Consider the following 17,198-nt stretch of genomic DNA (forward strand, 5'->3'; position numbering starts at 1 on the left):
GTTCATATTTTGATTGATTCCATGACATTTTACACAAAACAAAGAACAATTAATCCACCCTTTCTTTTTCCCGATTACAAGCCATTTGATTTTCATCCATATAATAGCTGCACAGGTTTTTCAATGGCATCAGCCAGACCATGTGGAGGTCACAGGCTCTGGTTAGTGGCTTGGATTTGATTCGTCAACTCTGTTTTTTATTAGTAGGCTTTGATTTTTTGTTCTGTTTCTTAACTCTGCCCCATCCCTTCTTGTTCAAGATCTGAGGAAGTGGGATTGTTTCCAATTCTTCTCTCTCTGCTCAAAAGCCTTTTCAATGTTCTCAATTTGTTTGTAACAACTGATTTCATCTCTTCATCGGCCAAACAGGTACCGGTACCAGCACCGGCACCAGCTCCGGCACCGGCACCGGCACCGGATGTAGATGTAGAGGGCATGTTGGGAATGTCAATTACCACCATTCCCTCTGCCCTTGTGTTTGCCGATGAAGAAGATGAAGTTTGAGCTTCTTCCAAACAAACCCCTCTTGAGCTGACCTCCATTGAACACCCAGATGCCAAATCCTCTGCAGAGTTCACTTCTGTGGGATATGAGCATTTGGGTGCCACTGGGTTTCTGCAGAGAGGGCAAGTAGAATTGGATTTGAACCACATGTCAATACAATCCACATGGAAGCCATGGTTGCACCTCGGAAGCAACCGAGCCTTTTCACCCTCACCCAACTCCATCAAACACACAGCACATTCCATCCCCTCTTTGAAATCCCCCGGCGAGAACACCACCACCACCGGAAGCGACCGGAGCACAGCAGCGTCAAGCCCGTTCCACAATGGCACGACGGCAGATTCCTGATCAGACTGCTGACTAGCAGAGGAATACGGTGTCAACTCGTCAATGCTGGACAGGAGCCATCGAGAGTAAAGGTGGAGAATCAGAACGAAGACAATGACCAAGAAGAGTATTAAAATGGTCGCAACCATGATCTTCCCTGTTAGCTCCATGGCAAATGAGCCACCGAATAACCGATTGATCCTCGATGCGTGATCTTCTTCCATTGGCAAAATCTCGAGTTCGAAATGAACAGAAATGGGAATTTGGGAGCTGGAAATGTGAAATGGGAGCTTCAAAGAAGAATTGAAAGAAGAAAAGAAAGGGAAAGAGGGAGAAGGGAAGAGTTCCAGAGACGAAGAAGAGGAAGTGTTAAGAGAGGTGGTGGTTATTTGGTTGTTGGGTAGGACAGTTAAAAGGAACCAAAGTCTTGCCATGAAGCCATCAAGTCAGTCTTCCCCTTATTCACGAAATTGCCTTTTGACTCCGTCAGTCTGCTTTAAGACTCCTACATTGATAACATAGTTTCTTCCGAAAAAAATAGATAATATTTTATTTCAAAATACTCTTAAACTTTCAAAACTGTTTCAAAAATATCACTCGTTCAATCAAGTTTTTTTTAATAAATTAATAAAAGTTTTAATGTTTGTCTTACAAATTTTAAGGGTATTTTTTTTTCAGTTGTGTTAGGGTCATTTGCATTTGAAGGGGTTAAAAATTATGAGTCTATGACTAAAATAGTAATTGTAGCTATATGTGTATGAAAATGCCTTGGAATATCCTAAACTATTTTTATTTATATTCATCAAAATTAAATATAATTTATTTTTAATATTACCAAAAATGAAAGAAATGTATGAAATTATCGAAAATTGAGAATATAAAAAATAAAAATGGTTGAATTTTAGATAAGATGGTATTTTGAATTTTATTTTCTTTCTTAATTTTCATATTTGATTTCAGAATTATTTTTCCATTATTAAATTTAATTATGTTTTAATTAATGGTATTTAAAATATTAAAATTGGATGAGATTTAGAAGCGTAAAGGCTTGCTTTGCTAGAAAGGAAGAGAAGTAGATGGGCTGGGCCCAACAAGCGTCCTTTCAGATCGATGTCTGGTGGCCCGATACGCCGTCGTTTTCGTCACCGACGGAGTTCTTGAGCAACTTCAGATCTCATTTCCCCTGCCATTTTTAATGTCCAATTTAACGGCTACTACTTAGCTTGAAACTGTTCTTCCAGCCCTGCCTCACACTAAAACCTTGTTTCCTGGCGTTAATGGAGAAGCCCGATCCGTCTTCCGACGAAGACGACGATCGAGAGAATCTGATCCACCAGAATGAGATCAACAACTCTCCTTCCCCTCGCTCCGCCGTCTTCAACGTCGGCGATGGCCTCGATTTTCGTTCTGGCTCCCCCCGGCGTCGTTTCTCCTTCAGAAAGAGGTATCTCTTTGCCATTTTTCTTCCTCTCTTCCTTGTACTCGTCTATTTCTCTACCGATATTAGGAGTCTTTTCTCTGGGGAGCTCTCTTCGTCGTTCAGAGTTTTTGATTCTCTCGGTCATCGAATGAGGGAATCTGAACTGCACGCATTGTTTTTGTTGAAGCAGCAGCGGTTAGGTCTTTTGTCAATTTGGAATCATTCTTTTAGTTCTCTCCCCAATTCCACGTCTGAGGACCTCAAATTATCGTTACTTAGGCAGATTTCGCTGAATACGGAGATCCAAAACGCTCTTTTATCACCACATCAGTCTGGGAACTCATCGAATGAAGTAGGCGTTGAAGAGCTCGATTTTGTTGGTTCTGATTTCGATAGGTGTAGGAAGGTGGACCAGGAGTTGTCCCGTAGACGGACCATAGAATGGAATCCGAAACCGAATAAGTTTTTGTTTGCCATTTGCGCATCAGGACAGATGTCGAACCATTTGATTTGCTTGGAAAAACACATGGTCTTTGCGGCCATTCTTAATCGATTTTTGGTCATTCCTAGTTCCAAAGTCGATTATCAGTATAGTAGGGTGTTGGATGTAGATCACGTCAATAATTGCTTGGGTAGGAAGGTTGTCGTCTCTTTTGAAGAATTTTCCGAGATTCAGAAGAAACGGTTGCAGATCGATAAGTTTTTCTGTTATTTTTCAAAACCTGATCACTGTTATTTGGACGAGGACCATGTTAAGCAGTTAAACAATATAGGGGTTTCCACGGGTAAACTCGAGTCTCCTTGGGATGAGGATATTAAGAATCCCAGTAAAAAAACAGTTCAAGATATCGAGTCCAAGTTCTCTTCCGATGCTGATGTTATTGCCATTGGAGATGTTTTTTATGCTAATGTAGAGAATGACTGGTTTGGGCAACCAGGGGGTCCTATTGCCCACAAATGCAAGACCCTAATTGAACCAAGCCATCTTATTATGGTCACTGCTCAGCGTTTCATTCAGACTTTCTTGGGGAACGATTTCACAGCTATTCACTTTCGACGACATGGATTTCTGAAGTTCTGGTATTTCATCCATCCCCCAGCTCCAATTTGTACTAAGTTAATGTTGTGTTTTTCATTCTATCTCATAGCTAGGAAATATTATGATCTCACATCTTTACTTTATTCAACATTATCTGCCCATATCTTGGTGTTTGTGTTGTTCATTGACTGCTTGATCTGTTTTCAACTTTAGTTTTGTTGTTCATAATGCTGCAACTGTTTTTGATGTTTTTCCCCCATTATCATTGTTGTTCTTCTTTTTTTTTTTTTCACTTGCGTGACATGCATGATTATATGGTCATGGAGATGTGGCTCATAGATTTGTACTTCTACTACAGCATTCGTGCTTTCTGAATGGCCTTGATGTTGAGAAAACTCATAGTTTTCTTTCTTGCTTATTTCCAGTAATGCAAAACGGCCAAGTTGCTTTTACCCTATTCCTCAAGCTGCAGACTGCATTGCAAGTGTAGCTGAGCGGTCCAATTCACCCGTCATTTATCTTTCCACAGATGCTGCAGACAGCGAAACTGGATTGCTGCAGTCCCTTGTTGTGGTGAATGGAAAGCCCATACCACTGGTTAAACGACCGCCTCGAAATTCAGCTGAGAAATGGGATGCTTTACTTTACAGACATGAAATTGAGGGAGATTCTCAGGTGAGTGACTCATTTTTAGTTAATCAAATCTGAATGCGATCTAATGCAATTATGTAGTATATTTTATGCATCAATGCCTTGTGTTTTCTTCCAAAAATCCTCAACCGACTCCTTTTCAATAGAAAGGAATAGCCAAACCAACCCAGCTATCACATGGTATTGCTCGTATAAGATAACTTCATTAGGCGTTAGAGAATCGTTTCTGGATAAAAGTTTTGATGTGGACCTTATGAATTGATATCTAATCCAGAAGATGGTTACTGATCCCTCTTCATAGCGCCTCCTTTCTCATTCTTTGGACATCAAAAAGTTATTACTTTTTTCCCCTCCACTATACTTTAGACCCCCCCCGGGATGATGGTGAGTGGGTTGTTAGGCTGAAGCATCTACTGGGGTTAGACGTAGCGATTGATATCTTTGGATAGTCTCAAGTTTTCCTCAAAGTTCTCCTCTCATTTATTTTCCTAATGATAGTTTGGTTTTTATATATTAAAAAAAAAAAAATCCTCTTAGATTCTCGTGTATGATGTTTATGTTGAAGATTGTTAGAAGAGGAGTCCCACAATGGCTAAGTAAAGGATTGATCATAGGTTTATAAGTAATGCGACTAATTAAAGGATTGATCGTGGGTTTATAAGTAAGGAATACATCTCCATTGGTGTGAGGTCTTATGGGAAAATCAAAAGCAAAATCATGAGAGATTATGCTCAAAGTGGACAATATCATACCATTATAGAGGTTCGTAATTCCTAACCGCTCCTGCATTATTTCTAGCATTTGAATGTTTAGTTGCTTCTTAATTTTGCCAACCAATGGCTTCTTACTCGAGTAGGATGGATTTATTCGGGATGGTTAAATCTTTAGATCAACCTTGCCAAAATAAGCCTAACTCAGTAGTAATTGACGTATACTTATTTCCGTATAGTTGGAAGTTCAAATCCACACACGCCACAATTTGTGACGAAAAAACAAAAAAAAACTTCTGATCATTCTAGGTAGACACGTATACTTATTGAGTTTTTTGTTTTGAAATGATGTTTGGAAGGTGGAAGCCATGCTGGATAAGACCATCTGTGCAATGTCGAAAGTGTTCATTGGAACATCTGGTTCCACTTTCACTGAAGACATTTTGCGTTTAAGAAAGGACTGGCGATCAGCATCTCTATGTGATGAATATCTCTGCCGAGGTCAGGACCCAAACTTTATTGCAGAAAATGAATGACCAAAAAACAACTTTATTTTCATCATTATTTTTGTAAGTTTCAAGCCGATTCTTTGATTCAATCCTTCTTTATTTTCACTCGAAATTCTTCGGCATGTAGCATAATGTTAGATCATCATAGAATTGGGCGTGTCCAAAAAAAAAAAAAAATCAAGAAATTGAGAGGTAATGTTGCATTGTAAAATATTTTTATGGATTTTCTTTTTGTAATATTACTCGTTCATGTACTTTAAATTATCTATTAGTTTAGTCGATAAATATCAATATGTATAATTTAGCTATTATACTATAAGATTATAACGGTTTAAGGTTTAGTCTTTAATTAATTAATTATATATAAGAGTTAATTTTTTGGACTTTTAAATTAACCCTCATTCCGTTCCTTATACAAAACCTTAAACCAACTCTAAAAGTGAGAATTCCAATTTTTTGGGGGTCAAAATGTAAATATAAAAAATTGATGGGCAATATAAAATTTCATTAGTAATGAATGGGATGCGGCGGGAGTTCTCTTCACCCGCGTTCTTGCATTAGTCGCAACGGCGCGTATTTAAGACTCATTTCGTTCACTTTCGAGTTCGAGTTCGAGTTCTCTCCACATTTTCCACATTTGGTTCAGAGAAACCAATTTGCTTAGGGATTAGTGTTTATGTGACAGAGGGAGGAGTTCGTGTACCGACGAAGCCTCTTCTCCATTGGAATTTTGGAACGAGGAGAGCTAGATTGGTAGTGTTTCCAATCAGAGGAAGAAATTGGTGTTTCAGCAGATCCATCGACCTTGCCGCTTCGGATTCTGCTTCTTCTCAGATTCCTTCCACTTTGAAGGATCTCTGGACAAAAATTCCATCGTCTTCTTCCTCCAAATCAGACGCTCTCTCCCGCAGCACTGGTAGAAGCAATGCGGAGATTTTTACTGATTTCATCTCTTTCAAGGTCCTCCATATTCTTTTCAGTTTCGTTTCGCTTCTTTGATCTGGTATTTGTTTTGATCGAATCAAACATCGCGATGTCATGGACGTCAGATGAATAAAGCGTGGACTGCTCTTGAGAAGGCGCCTGATAAATCGTTTAAAAATAAACTTCACGGGTAAAGTGTCGCCAGCGCGATTCTATTAGTCCTATGTCACATTTCTGGTGAAAGCAACTGGATCTTTATTGATTTTTCTGCTTGTAGGATCGGATTGATGCTTTTGTCTCGAGTTACGCCGTCTGAGATATTCTTGAAGTCAATAACTAAAGATATCACGAGTGTCGAAATAACATATCCATCGAGGTTTCATCTCTTTTACTTCGTTATTTTAAAAACATTGCTGCTTCTTTATCTACTTGAAATCCATTTCCGATGCCTTTTTCAATACTTAATTATATAAATTGTTACTATTATCACAAATTGTTATGTTACTTCACTGATTTCTTGCGACATTACAGTTTGAATCCACGGCTAGTTCGCAGGAGGTTACGGCATATTGCTCTCAGGTGCATTTTCTTTTTTCGATCTGCCTAGTTTGTTTTAGGCTAAATATCGTTGATTCAAGAATGTGTTATGCTCTGGACCGAGGGACGAGAATTGACGTCTATAGATTTTGTTTACTTACGATTTGGTCACAACAATGAGTCTGTGGTTCCATGACAGAATGCTTATTATGATCTCAAGTCCTTTTTGTTTCTAGATAGCTATTCTTGTTGCAAAAGCTAGAACAACGACCCTTACTGGTGTGAATTTTCTGTATCTCATGACCAGGGGAATTGTCATCCACAAGAAATACTTTTATGGTTCAGTTTCAATGCTTCCATTGACAAGTACATTGACTGTATGTTGTTCATATTATTTTGGTATATCAGCCAAACTTTTTTCTGCATAGTTTGTTTTATTATCATGATCACGTTGTCATGAGTTTGACATAACATGCATTTGCTACACTTCAATTCCTTAATGCTTAAGAACGGCTATAGGACTTCTCTTGATTGCTATACTGGTTTTTTTTCTTATTATAGGTTTTACCGCTGCCAAACATTCCTTTCTTTAGGGTTTTGTTTCGCACATATTCTCATTGGCGAGCTCTGAAGGTACATCTGTACTTGGCTTTTGGACATCATCATGTTTTAGTGTAGCTGTCACTTGACCATTGGATTTTATTAAATTCTTTAAGAGTTCATTGCATGTTCTTAATGTTTCTGCATTTTTCTTCAAATGTACGTAAACATATATACTTATAGGAAAGCTCCTTGGGTGGGTCTTAGATAGATTTTACCTGTGCTATGTTCAAATATCATCATTATCATTAATCCAATAGATTAATCCAATAGGGTCAAGCCCAATAATTATATGAGCTCATTATATATTTATTTTAAAAAAATGATTTAAGATACTTAAATATTTTAGGAAGAAGATTTAGATATTTTAAAAATAGATTGTCTAGCCTCCGCGGTAAATATCCCTTCCCCTTGCTTAGGTTTTCATCTCAAGAAACTCAAAACTCTCAATTTCAAGAAACTCAAGCTCTCAATTAAAGTAAAGTGTAGTAGTATTCTACCAAATGTCTTGTAATCTCTTTTCGATTGATGTTAATAAAGAGTGCAAATGTTTCACAACTCTACTCATCCTTTGATGGCATGAAAACCGAGCACAAAGTCCAACAATATCCCGGTTCAGCACTGGTAAGTTCAGATTGTTCTTTCCTTCGCAGGTAATTAATAGAAACTACACTTCTATTCTTGATTAGAGAAGTACTATGAGTGGAGTTACCCTTCTATCCTCATTGGCGCTGGTGGCCCCGTATTTAAACAATTGTTCGATTTCTATTTTTTAGATTTCATAGGCTATCATGTGAATATATTGCCTTTGTTATTTTACACTTGATCCAATCCTTTTTTCTTGGATGGATTACATGTCTCACCTTGGTTAGGAAGGAAAACAAAACACCAAGAACGTGGAAATCTTCCCCTAGTAGACGCGAAGCCTTGAGGGTAAGCCTAAAAAGGAAAGCCCAAAAAGAAAAATCCAAAGAGAATAATATCGGCTAACGGTGGAGCTTGGGTCATTACAGAGACATACTTGATGGTATAACATATTTTTCAGTCAATCCTTGTGTTCTCCTTTTAAAGGATCATCAAGCATAGAACTGGAATTGCTCTTACTTGGATAAAGTTAATTCTATTTTTATCTTTATGTTTAGGATATGTAGCCATTGAAAAAACTCGACGAAATTTTGAGTCTGGATGAAGAGATTCGATGATACAACTACAATTAAGGATACAATGAGATCAGCGATTGATCCAATTTTCAGATGGGGGGAATAAGTGCAACATTCAAACAAAGATGATCGAACAAATTCACAAAATGAGGGCATCACATACGCTTGGATTAATGGTATGTTATGCTTCTCAAAATTTACATTGTATTACAATTATAAAAGGAAGTGCATAGCCTGATTCCCCTGTTGGGTGGCTTTAATTATGTTGGCCAGTGTGATCTTATCCATCCCCAAGACAACAACAATCGGATTCGTCTAAGAAGTTCTCTTCTTAATACAACCCAAATGTGGTTGGCACCAGATAAACCATATTGGTCAGTAGTACTACCCTTTTATTTATTTTATTTGTTGCATCGTATCTAGTTTTTTAGTATCATTTAAAAACATTAAACTATTTGATCTAACATTGAAACTTATTAGAGTTTAAATTAGGTAATTAGTTTAAATCAACATAATTATTAGATTAAAGTTATAATTGTCCATGGATCTTCTCTAACTAGAAGTTGTGCAAAATTTCCATCCTCTATCTAATAAAATGTTAGTATAAAAGTTTGTTTACAACCCCTTTCATAATTATTATATAGTAATCGACCACCAAATTATTAAAAGTGGTTTCCCTAACCAGGTAAGATTTAAATAATAAATTAACAACAAATAATAATGTGAACAAGAATGGGTACAAGATGAAGAAACAGAATGGTTCATACAAGTAAAATCTTCGAATTATTTAATCGAAATAAATACTTGTTGAAAATGAAACTGAGTTGTTTTACCATTATGTTTCAAATACACTAAAAAGCTATGGAGTGTAAACTTTTCCACAGAAGGAATAATCTAAACATCAAACATGTAATATTAACAACATAACAACAAACATAATTATTATTATGAAGAAAGAATTATGAAGAAGAAGAAGAAGAAGGTATGTTTGTGTTCCAGTTTCATGATGATGTAGTAACCAACAATTTTTACCTTTGAAGAAGCTGTGCTGTGTTGTGTCTATGGTGTGTCCTCTCCACCCATCTCTCCTCCCCTGGGAGATGTTGCATTATCGTTCCCAACTGTTCTCTTACTCATGTTAGCTCGCTGTACCAGACGAACCAACGCTTCCACCACCTCCGACATTGGAGGTCTGAACTCAGGTTCAGTCTGTCGTTACAAAATAAATTTAGGTCTAAATAAAAACACCATTAAAGACGAGGCGAGGCGATACGATACTATACTACACTATACTTATATGATGATACCTGGACGCAAAGCGCAATCACATCTGCAAATCGGGAGAGAGATTTAACTGGATATAGTCCTTTGAGCTCGGGATCTACCATCTTCGTTAAAGCATCAATGTCATGAAGCTGTGGTGTAGCCCATCGAACCAAAGATTGCTCCATCCTCGACCTTGAACTGTAATTGCAAGAAAACATCACAATGGAACGAAAACTAATGGAATGACAACATACTTGGAAGTGCATAAATATTCACCTATCGAATGGTTTGCGTCCAGTCAGGAGTTCCAGCATGACCACACCAAAACTGTAGACGTCGCTTTTCAACGTATATTGGCCGGACATGGTGACCTCAGGGGCAGTGTATCCTGAACTTGCACCGTCATCCAGTGCCTGCAGATTACAAAATACGAGTTAGAATAACTGTTCGTGTTACCGTGCTTATTAAAATATCATTGCTAGCTCAATAGGGTCAAATCTAATAATTGTATGAGCTCGTTGTATATTTATTTTATTTTAAGAATAAAGATACCTAAATATAGATTTAGATATTTTAGAAATAGATTGTCTAGCCTCTACTATAAATATTCCTCCACCTTACCTAGTTTTCATCCCAAGAAATCTCAAGCAGTCTCAAGTAGAATAAAGTCTCAAGTAGAATAAAGTGCAGTAGTTTCTGTAAAGTGTCTTCCAAGAAATCCCGAGCAGTCTCAAGTAGAACAAAGTGCAGTAGTTTCTATAAAGTGTCTAGTAGAACAAAGTGGCAATAGTTTCTATAAAGTGTCTTGTGATCTCTTCTCGATTGGTGTTAATAAAAAGTACAAATAGTAGTAATTTCTATAGTGTCTTGTGATCTCTTCTCGATTAGTGTTAATAAAAAGTGCGAGTGTTTTTCAATAGATCATAGATCAAAGTGTAGTAGTTTCTATAGAGTGTCTTGTAGTCTCTTCTTGTTAACAAAAAGTGTGAGTGGTTTCCACAAAGAATCATTCAACCGTTGTATATTGAAGTAAAAATACGATTCATTAGGTTGAAGATTGACCTGATCTGCATTAGGTACAAAGCTTTCCAGTCCAGAATCAGAAAGGTGGGGGCTGAATTCGGCATCCAGCAATATGTTAGCGGACTTGATGTTTCTATGAACAATTGACGGGGAGCATACTTCATGAAGATACCTGAAAAGTTTACCATCATCGCGTCTAGTCTTCAAACAACATGAATCATTTATCCACTACTTCTATTCATTAATGTCTGCAAAACTTACTCTAATGCGCGCGCTGTTCCCAAGGCAATCTTAATGCGGGAATTCCATATTAGAGGTCTGTTGTATTCATCTGATAGATGCAAGAAGTCGTAAAGCGAGCCATTTTTATGGAACTCATACACAAGCAAATGCTGCCCATGCTCTGAGCAATACCCCACCAGCTCGGTTATATTGGGATGGTGTAACTGGGAGACTTGAGAAACAATGTCAGTGAAATCTTCAGCTAATTCCCTCGGTAGTGCAGACGAGTTTATCTTTTTCACCGCAAGAACCTGAATCAATTCAAAACATCAGGAGCAGTTTGGAGGAAAAATGATAACACAAAATCAGCTAGGACCATGCTAAGGCTAATATGTGTGTAACCGTCCTAGCCCACCGCTAGCAGATATTGTCCTATTTGAACTTTCCCTTTCGGGCTTCCCCTCAAAATTTTTAGAACGCATCTGCTAGGGAGAGGTTTCCACCCCTTGTTTCGATCTCCTCTCCAACAGACGTGGGATCTAATAGTGTGATTCTTAAATCTCTAGCATATTCAACTTAAGAGAGATTTATCATTAGATATTATGCTTTTCCCATCTCAGTTCGACATGAAAAATTAAGTTAGGGAGTAACCTTTCCGTTATCAAACTCAGCCCGATATACACGTCCAAACGATCCCTCACCAAGAAGATTTTCAACATTGAAGCTGCCTGTAGCCATTTGCAGGTCTGCTATTGAATATGCCTTTACATTAATAGGAGCTGCACTGGCCTTCTTGACGACTGGTGCTCGTTTTGAGAAGTCGTCTTCATCAAACGATTTATGACGATCGATAGGTGGGGGTTTGAGATTAATTGCAGCAGAAGTGTCAAATGCTGTTGGATAAAATGTGGAGGAAGTCTCTTCTGACTTCATTTCTGCATTACAATGTTTGAAAGCATTCAGTGGTGTTAAAAGTAAATTTTAATGCCATAAAATCGAACTTTACACAACAATATATGAAAACAAGCAACAAATAACATCAAATGTTAACAGCAAGCCTACCGCTAGCAGATATTATCCTCAAGGTTTTTAAAACATGTCTGCTAGGGAAAGGTTCCACACCTTATAAAGAATGAATGTTTTGATCTCACAGTCCACTCCCCTCTAGGAGCAGCGCCCTTGTTGGCACACCGCCCAGAACCTAGCTCTCACAATCCACCCCTCTAGGACCAGCACTCTCGCTGGCACACCGCCCAGAACCTAGCTCTAATACCATTTGTAACAGCCGAAGCCCAATGCTAGTAGATATTATTCTCTTTGGGCTTTTCCTTTCGGACTTCCCCTCAAAGTTTTTAAAACGCGTCTGCTGGAGAGAGGTTTCCACACTCTTATAAAGAATGCTTTGTCGAAACTTCATTTCCCTTATTGGTCTATGAACTAAAAATCAGGCTGAAGCTATGATACAGGGAACACAACTGCAAACAGTAAATTCCAATGTTCTTTCATGACCATCTCTCTCATATTCTAACCCAATTATTTTGAACAAGAAATGACGGAATCTATAAAGAAAAAATTCAAGGCATGAAAATATAGACAATATGAAAATGCAAATAATAATCTCATAGTGTAGAACACGACCTTGTGTTGCAGTCATTTTAAGAGGTTGCAGGGGTTGATTATCAAGCCTTTCAATGTCTGAAGATGATCTCTTCGATCTCCTCTTGACGATGAAGAATGCTACTACCGCTCCAACGACAAGCACAGAGATGATAATTCCTGCAATGGCACCACCACCTAATCCTGATTTCTGACCTTCACTAGAACCACCATTTGATGGACTGCCACCAGAACTGTGACTCCGGTTCCTTCTGGTGGCTGGGGGAGTACCAGGTGGGGGAGGGGGTGCAGAACCTGAGCTCCAGGAGTTGCCATCTTTCCTGATAAAATTTTCAATCATATTGAAGGCTAATGGAGTCAAAATCAGTATTCAATTAAAAGAATTACCAGCCAATGATAATGTCAGATATACTCACCGCAGATTAATGTTCTTCAGTTGATTAGGGATCCAGCCAGTGAAACGATTATTTTCAACATTCCTTGAAAAAATAAAAACCCAAAGCATTCAATAAGATGGTGGAAAAGAAGCATATCTTCCATGTTAACTTAGATGCTTTAAACTCACAGGTTATCAAGAGGAAGAGTTGCAAGGACATCAATTGTGCCAGTGAACTGATTGTTTTGCAAATTCCTGTTTAAAAGTAGATCAACGGAATCAGCAAAAAGGACAATACTACTTCAGGTGTCAATAGCATAGGAATGAATTAGACTTACATAGTGCTGATGCCAGAAAGAGAGCTAAAACTCTGAGGCAGGTTGCCTGACATAGCATTGAAAGACAGATCCCTGATTGAAATACAAATTTCAATACGTCAAGCGAGAAGACTACAACAAACTCAATCATTCTCATACTTTGTCTTGAAGAATATGTTTCAGCAACGTGAGAAGACAATGCATGACAGGCATTATGGTAAATTTCTCATTGTAGAACGAAGTACTATGACGAAAATGTCATCAAATAGATTAGGCATAGAACTTATCAGGTGAATGGAAAATTTTAAAATTGTTTGGCCCACCAAGTATAAAAATGTGCATACAAGCCATGTAAACAGGATTGCAATTGAAATATATTTGAAAGAGTCTGGGCCTAACAATCTTTGGTCAGCTCAAATCAGCAGCCATTCAAATTCTCATAAGAAATGAATAAGTAAGGGAAGATATCTTACAATGTGAATAGGGAAGTAAGCTGCCCAAACATATCAATCAATGGATTCTGAAGCTGATTATGACTGATATTTCTACAATTTCAATAAATGAGGGAAAAAACATCAATAACAGCCAAAGTCTTTGGTAAAACAAGCATGCCAATTGATGGTTAAAAAAAATTGCTTACAAGTATTGAAGAGAAGGCATCAAGGAAATGGAATAAGGGATGCCTTTATTGAAGTTGTTTCTAGCAAGATTTCTGCAGATAGAAGAATGGACGTGAGAATAACATGTAAAACGTAGTTATTGAGCACATATGCAATTATTGAACTTATAGTATGCTTCATAAGCTATTCGAATTGTGAGATTCCACATCGGTTGGAGAGGGGAACGAAATATTCCTTATAAGGGTGTGGAAACCTATCCCTAGTACACCCGTTTTAAAAACTTTGAGAGGAAGCCCGAAAGGGAAAACCCAAAGAGGACAATATTTGCTAGCAGTGGACTTGGGCTGTTGTTATGTGATTCTTCTAGTCGAAACCTCTATATTTTTAATTATTAATTTTGTGTCCCGGTCATACACTACTTACTCTCTTATGTAACTGATTTTGGGCATTTGGAACACAGGGATAGGCTTAGTTCTTAGTAAGTAGTGGAAGCTTTAGCTTGTGGACAATTCATAACTTCATGTAAAACGCAGAAAATAAAGCTAAGTTACATAAGAAGCATACAGTCTTTTCAGGTTAGGTGGAAGTTGGTAGACTATCTCGCCTCCAATATTGTTATTGCTCACATCTCTGCAACATAATAGAATTATCCACATTAATAAGAAGAAGAGAAGAAACAATATGAAGTCCACCAAAAGGCTATGGACCTTACAGGTTGGTTACCGATGCCATACTTGCAAGCTGGTACCCGAGCGATCCACTGAGTCCAAGGCCAGATAAGTTTCTAACAAAAAGGAATGCAAACATTCATAAGCATCAATGTCATATCATATGGGAACATGTAGGGCAGTACAAATCAGGATTGTAGTTACATTTCCGTAACCCGTGTGCCAGAACAAGTAATCCCCTTCCATGATTGTCCACAAGGATCATCGCCATTTGCGTTCCACTTGGTTAACTGAGGCGGCGAGTTTAAGCTGGAGTACAAAACTCTTAAAGCAGAGGCTGCAGATTAAAATTGGCGTGAGGAACAGAATTTTACATAAACCGTATAATGCGAATAACGAATGCAATCAATCAGTAGTCAAACACCCACATCCCAAAAGTCAAATCAGTGTTCCAACTTGTGTTCTTCGTCTCATAAATCTATTATACCGTAAACAAAACAACCATTTTCTTTTGAAACAAGTACAAAAATCTTCAAATCCGCAAGAATCGCCGCAATGCACTACAAACAATATGCAGGAGGCGTAGGAAAACTTCTAGGGAAATACACGCAATCTTCGAAAATCTAGTTATGTGGAAGTAAAGAAGAAATGCACAGAAAACAATAGTAGAAGCAGAGGAAAATAAATTGGGAAGGCAGCTGACCATCTGTTGGATCTGTGGCTCCTTGAATGGAGCTAGGCTTCCATCCTAGAATGCAAAGAAGGATGAGAGATATCAGCTCCCTCCACCTCCAATTCATCCTTCTCTATCTCTTCCAGAAACCCACCCTCCTCCCTCTGCTCAGAACAGGAACCAGAGCCTCAAATCAATCAGCCTCTTTTCCTGAATCTCATTCGCTCTCTCTCTCTCTCTCTCCTGTGAAACTTAGAAAAAAGTTATTTAATTTTTAATACTCTGTACAGCCTCGCTCAAGTGAAGCTGGCAGGCACGATTAGTCAGGAAGAATCAAAAGCCACGGAAAAAGCTGTCTGTTTCCATCACAGTTTTCTCTTAGTGTATTAGTATATATATATATAGTATGTGAAAAGACAAAAGTAGCCTCGGTAGGTGCAAGTAATCTACTTTGGATCGCAGGAAACGTAGTAGATTAGATGGGAACAAATTTTGTAGAAAGGAAAGTGAGAAACGGTCTCTTTCACAGTGATTTCTTTCTCTCTCTTTTCTGTTCATAATTTGAAATGTGTTTAATAAGATTTCAAGCTTTTGATTATTTAACAATTAACAATTGAAATTACTAAGATATGACTCTAAATAGCCAAAGCCTCCAAATCAATAAAAATAATACCAACAATTATTGATGGTATTAATGTTAATAATTCAACATTTAATTTCAACTGCCATACACAAACTTATGTATGACTCTATATTATCAGTTTGGTTGAAAAAGAGCAAAGGAACACACCGTTCCAAACTTTATATTTTATTTTTCTTTTTCTTTTTCTTTCATTTAATTTTTAATTATTATTTAGTACCAATTTAATTATTCTTACCTAATGTTTTGTATGTTGATGGTGTCAACACCGTTACCCTTGGCCTTGTCAAAGTAAAAAAAGGGCTTAATTAAAAAAAAATAATAATAAAAAACCTCTAAATTTTTATATTTTGTCTTAAAAAAATATTCGTGAACTTTCTAAAGTTTTAATAATATATTTGACATTAATTTTTAATATTTTTCGTTTTAAAAATATCATACAAATTTTAGTGGATTTTTAAAAATACAATTTTACCTGAGAAAAAGTTCAAAAATACTCTTCCTATATGTTTAAAAAAATACCTATAAAATTTAAAAAGTAGCATTAATACCATTAACCTTAGTAAGAAAAATTATTATCGTCAATATATAGACAGAAACCATCTATTTAATTTTTTTCTATAAAATTTTATAGGTCATTTCTAAGTTTTTTAATTTTTTTTTAAAAGTTAAAGAATAATAATGTTATTTTTAAAAATTCATGGATATTTTTAAATTTGGTACTTAAAAGATTCTATACATATATTAATAACAATAGTATTTTTTAAGTTTTTGAAAAAATTTAAAGATGTTTTTAAAAAAAAAATTAAAAAAGTTTTTTTGAAGGTGTTAAAAAGAAAAATTTCAAAATCCAATAATATTTTTTAAATACTTTTGAAATGTAAAGGTATTTTTAAAACACTATAAAAATTCATAAGTATTTTTGAAACAAAATATTAAATGTTTCCATTCGACAGAAAAGGTTTAAGGATATTATTTAAATTTTTTAAAATTAAAGAGTATTTTTTAGACAAAAATTTTAGTTTGTATTACTCCAATCAAATTGACTAATCAAAATTCATTCGTTTTCCCATAATAAAATTGGCCCCAGATATTACTAATTGTTTTTGTTTAATGTATTCACATATAATCTTCAATAAGCCATTGATGTTTGATTTGAACATTTTTTAAGAAAAATAAGTAACCAAAATGTCGTTCTCTTAAATTTAAACCCATTAATGTATGGGTTTGGTGCAGTGAGAAGTGTGATGCATGTTTCTTCTTTACATTTCTTCCTCTCACCTTCTTTGGATTTCTTCTTTTTATTTTATTTGATTTTTTAATTAACCTCCGTCTGATTTCACCTACTTGTTTGAATATCTATACCTTTTCATATCTCTTTCATTAATTGACAAT

At 36.6% G+C, this 17,198-nt stretch overlaps 4 protein-coding genes across 4 annotated transcripts; 2 read left to right on the forward strand and 2 right to left on the reverse strand.

Annotated features, from left to right (window-relative positions):
• Positions 1–69: 69 nt before the first annotated feature.
• Positions 70–1,109, reverse strand: LOC111456265 (RING-H2 finger protein ATL3-like). The gene has a single exon (XM_023098082.1). The coding sequence runs from the start codon at positions 1,053–1,055 to the stop codon at positions 231–233; it is 825 nt and encodes a 274-aa protein (XP_022953850.1). The 5' UTR covers positions 1,056–1,109; the 3' UTR covers positions 70–230.
• An 835-nt stretch (positions 1,110–1,944) lies between these two features.
• LOC111456479 (O-fucosyltransferase 36-like) lies at positions 1,945–5,337 on the forward strand. The gene is made up of 3 exons (XM_023098351.1): positions 1,945–3,331; positions 3,716–3,965; positions 5,011–5,337. Exons 1-3 carry the CDS (start codon positions 2,109–2,111, stop codon positions 5,185–5,187), a joined length of 1,650 nt encoding a protein of 549 aa, XP_022954119.1. The 5' UTR covers positions 1,945–2,108; the 3' UTR covers positions 5,188–5,337.
• A 41-nt stretch (positions 5,338–5,378) lies between these two features.
• On the forward strand, positions 5,379–7,681 carry LOC111456340. The gene is made up of 7 exons (XM_023098164.1): positions 5,379–5,411; positions 5,722–6,120; positions 6,210–6,274; positions 6,362–6,460; positions 6,616–6,663; positions 6,929–6,998; positions 7,183–7,681. The coding sequence occupies exons 1-7, from the start codon at positions 5,379–5,381 to the stop codon at positions 7,297–7,299; spliced, it is 831 nt and encodes a 276-aa protein (XP_022953932.1). The 3' UTR covers positions 7,300–7,681.
• A 1,583-nt stretch (positions 7,682–9,264) lies between these two features.
• On the reverse strand, positions 9,265–15,487 carry LOC111456303 (protein STRUBBELIG-RECEPTOR FAMILY 7-like). The gene is made up of 16 exons (XM_023098131.1): positions 15,194–15,487; positions 14,695–14,827; positions 14,535–14,606; positions 14,387–14,452; positions 13,843–13,914; positions 13,676–13,747; positions 13,224–13,295; positions 13,075–13,140; positions 12,926–12,988; positions 12,531–12,829; positions 11,544–11,827; positions 10,932–11,203; positions 10,710–10,842; positions 9,924–10,060; positions 9,689–9,845; positions 9,265–9,590 (listed from the first exon to the last, which is right to left on the reverse strand). The coding sequence occupies exons 1-16, from the start codon at positions 15,288–15,290 to the stop codon at positions 9,441–9,443; spliced, it is 2,145 nt and encodes a 714-aa protein (XP_022953899.1). The 5' UTR covers positions 15,291–15,487; the 3' UTR covers positions 9,265–9,440.
• Between the last annotated feature and the right edge of the window lie 1,711 nt (positions 15,488–17,198).

This window comes from Cucurbita moschata, unplaced genomic scaffold (genome assembly GCF_002738365.1).
Source record: "Cucurbita moschata cultivar Rifu unplaced genomic scaffold, Cmos_1.0 Cmo_Scf00018, whole genome shotgun sequence".
Classification (NCBI taxonomy): domain Eukaryota; kingdom Viridiplantae; phylum Streptophyta; class Magnoliopsida; order Cucurbitales; family Cucurbitaceae; genus Cucurbita; species Cucurbita moschata.

What these genes read in the sequence shown, in the direction of transcription:
- LOC111456303 (XM_023098131.1), bottom strand. Translation starts at nt 15,290, where the DNA reads ATGAATTGGAGGTGGAGGGAGCTGATATCTCTCATCCTTCTTTGCATT. An exon ending in ATGCCTTCTCTTCAATACTT is followed by an intron (nt 13,748 to 13,842) that starts GTAAGCAATTTT and finishes TTGAAATTGTAG; the next exon opens with AAATATCAGTCATAATCAGC. An exon ending in ACTCTTCCTCTTGATAACCT is followed by an intron (nt 12,989 to 13,074) that starts GTGAGTTTAAAG and finishes TATTTTTTCAAG; the next exon opens with GAATGTTGAAAATAATCGTT.
- LOC111456479 (XM_023098351.1), top strand. Translation starts at nt 2,109, where the DNA reads ATGGAGAAGCCCGATCCGTCTTCCGACGAAGACGACGATCGAGAGAAT. An exon ending in CATGGATTTCTGAAGTTCTG is followed by an intron (nt 3,332 to 3,715) that starts GTATTTCATCCA and finishes GCTTATTTCCAG; the next exon opens with TAATGCAAAACGGCCAAGTT. An exon ending in AAATTGAGGGAGATTCTCAG is followed by an intron (nt 3,966 to 5,010) that starts GTGAGTGACTCA and finishes GATGTTTGGAAG; the next exon opens with GTGGAAGCCATGCTGGATAA.
- LOC111456265 (XM_023098082.1), bottom strand. Translation starts at nt 1,055, where the DNA reads ATGGAAGAAGATCACGCATCGAGGATCAATCGGTTATTCGGTGGCTCA.
- LOC111456340 (XM_023098164.1), top strand. Translation starts at nt 5,379, where the DNA reads ATGGATTTTCTTTTTGTAATATTACTCGTTCAT. An exon ending in CTGATTTCATCTCTTTCAAG is followed by an intron (nt 6,121 to 6,209) that starts GTCCTCCATATT and finishes CATGGACGTCAG; the next exon opens with ATGAATAAAGCGTGGACTGC. An exon ending in TTTAAAAATAAACTTCACGG is followed by an intron (nt 6,275 to 6,361) that starts GTAAAGTGTCGC and finishes TTCTGCTTGTAG; the next exon opens with GATCGGATTGATGCTTTTGT.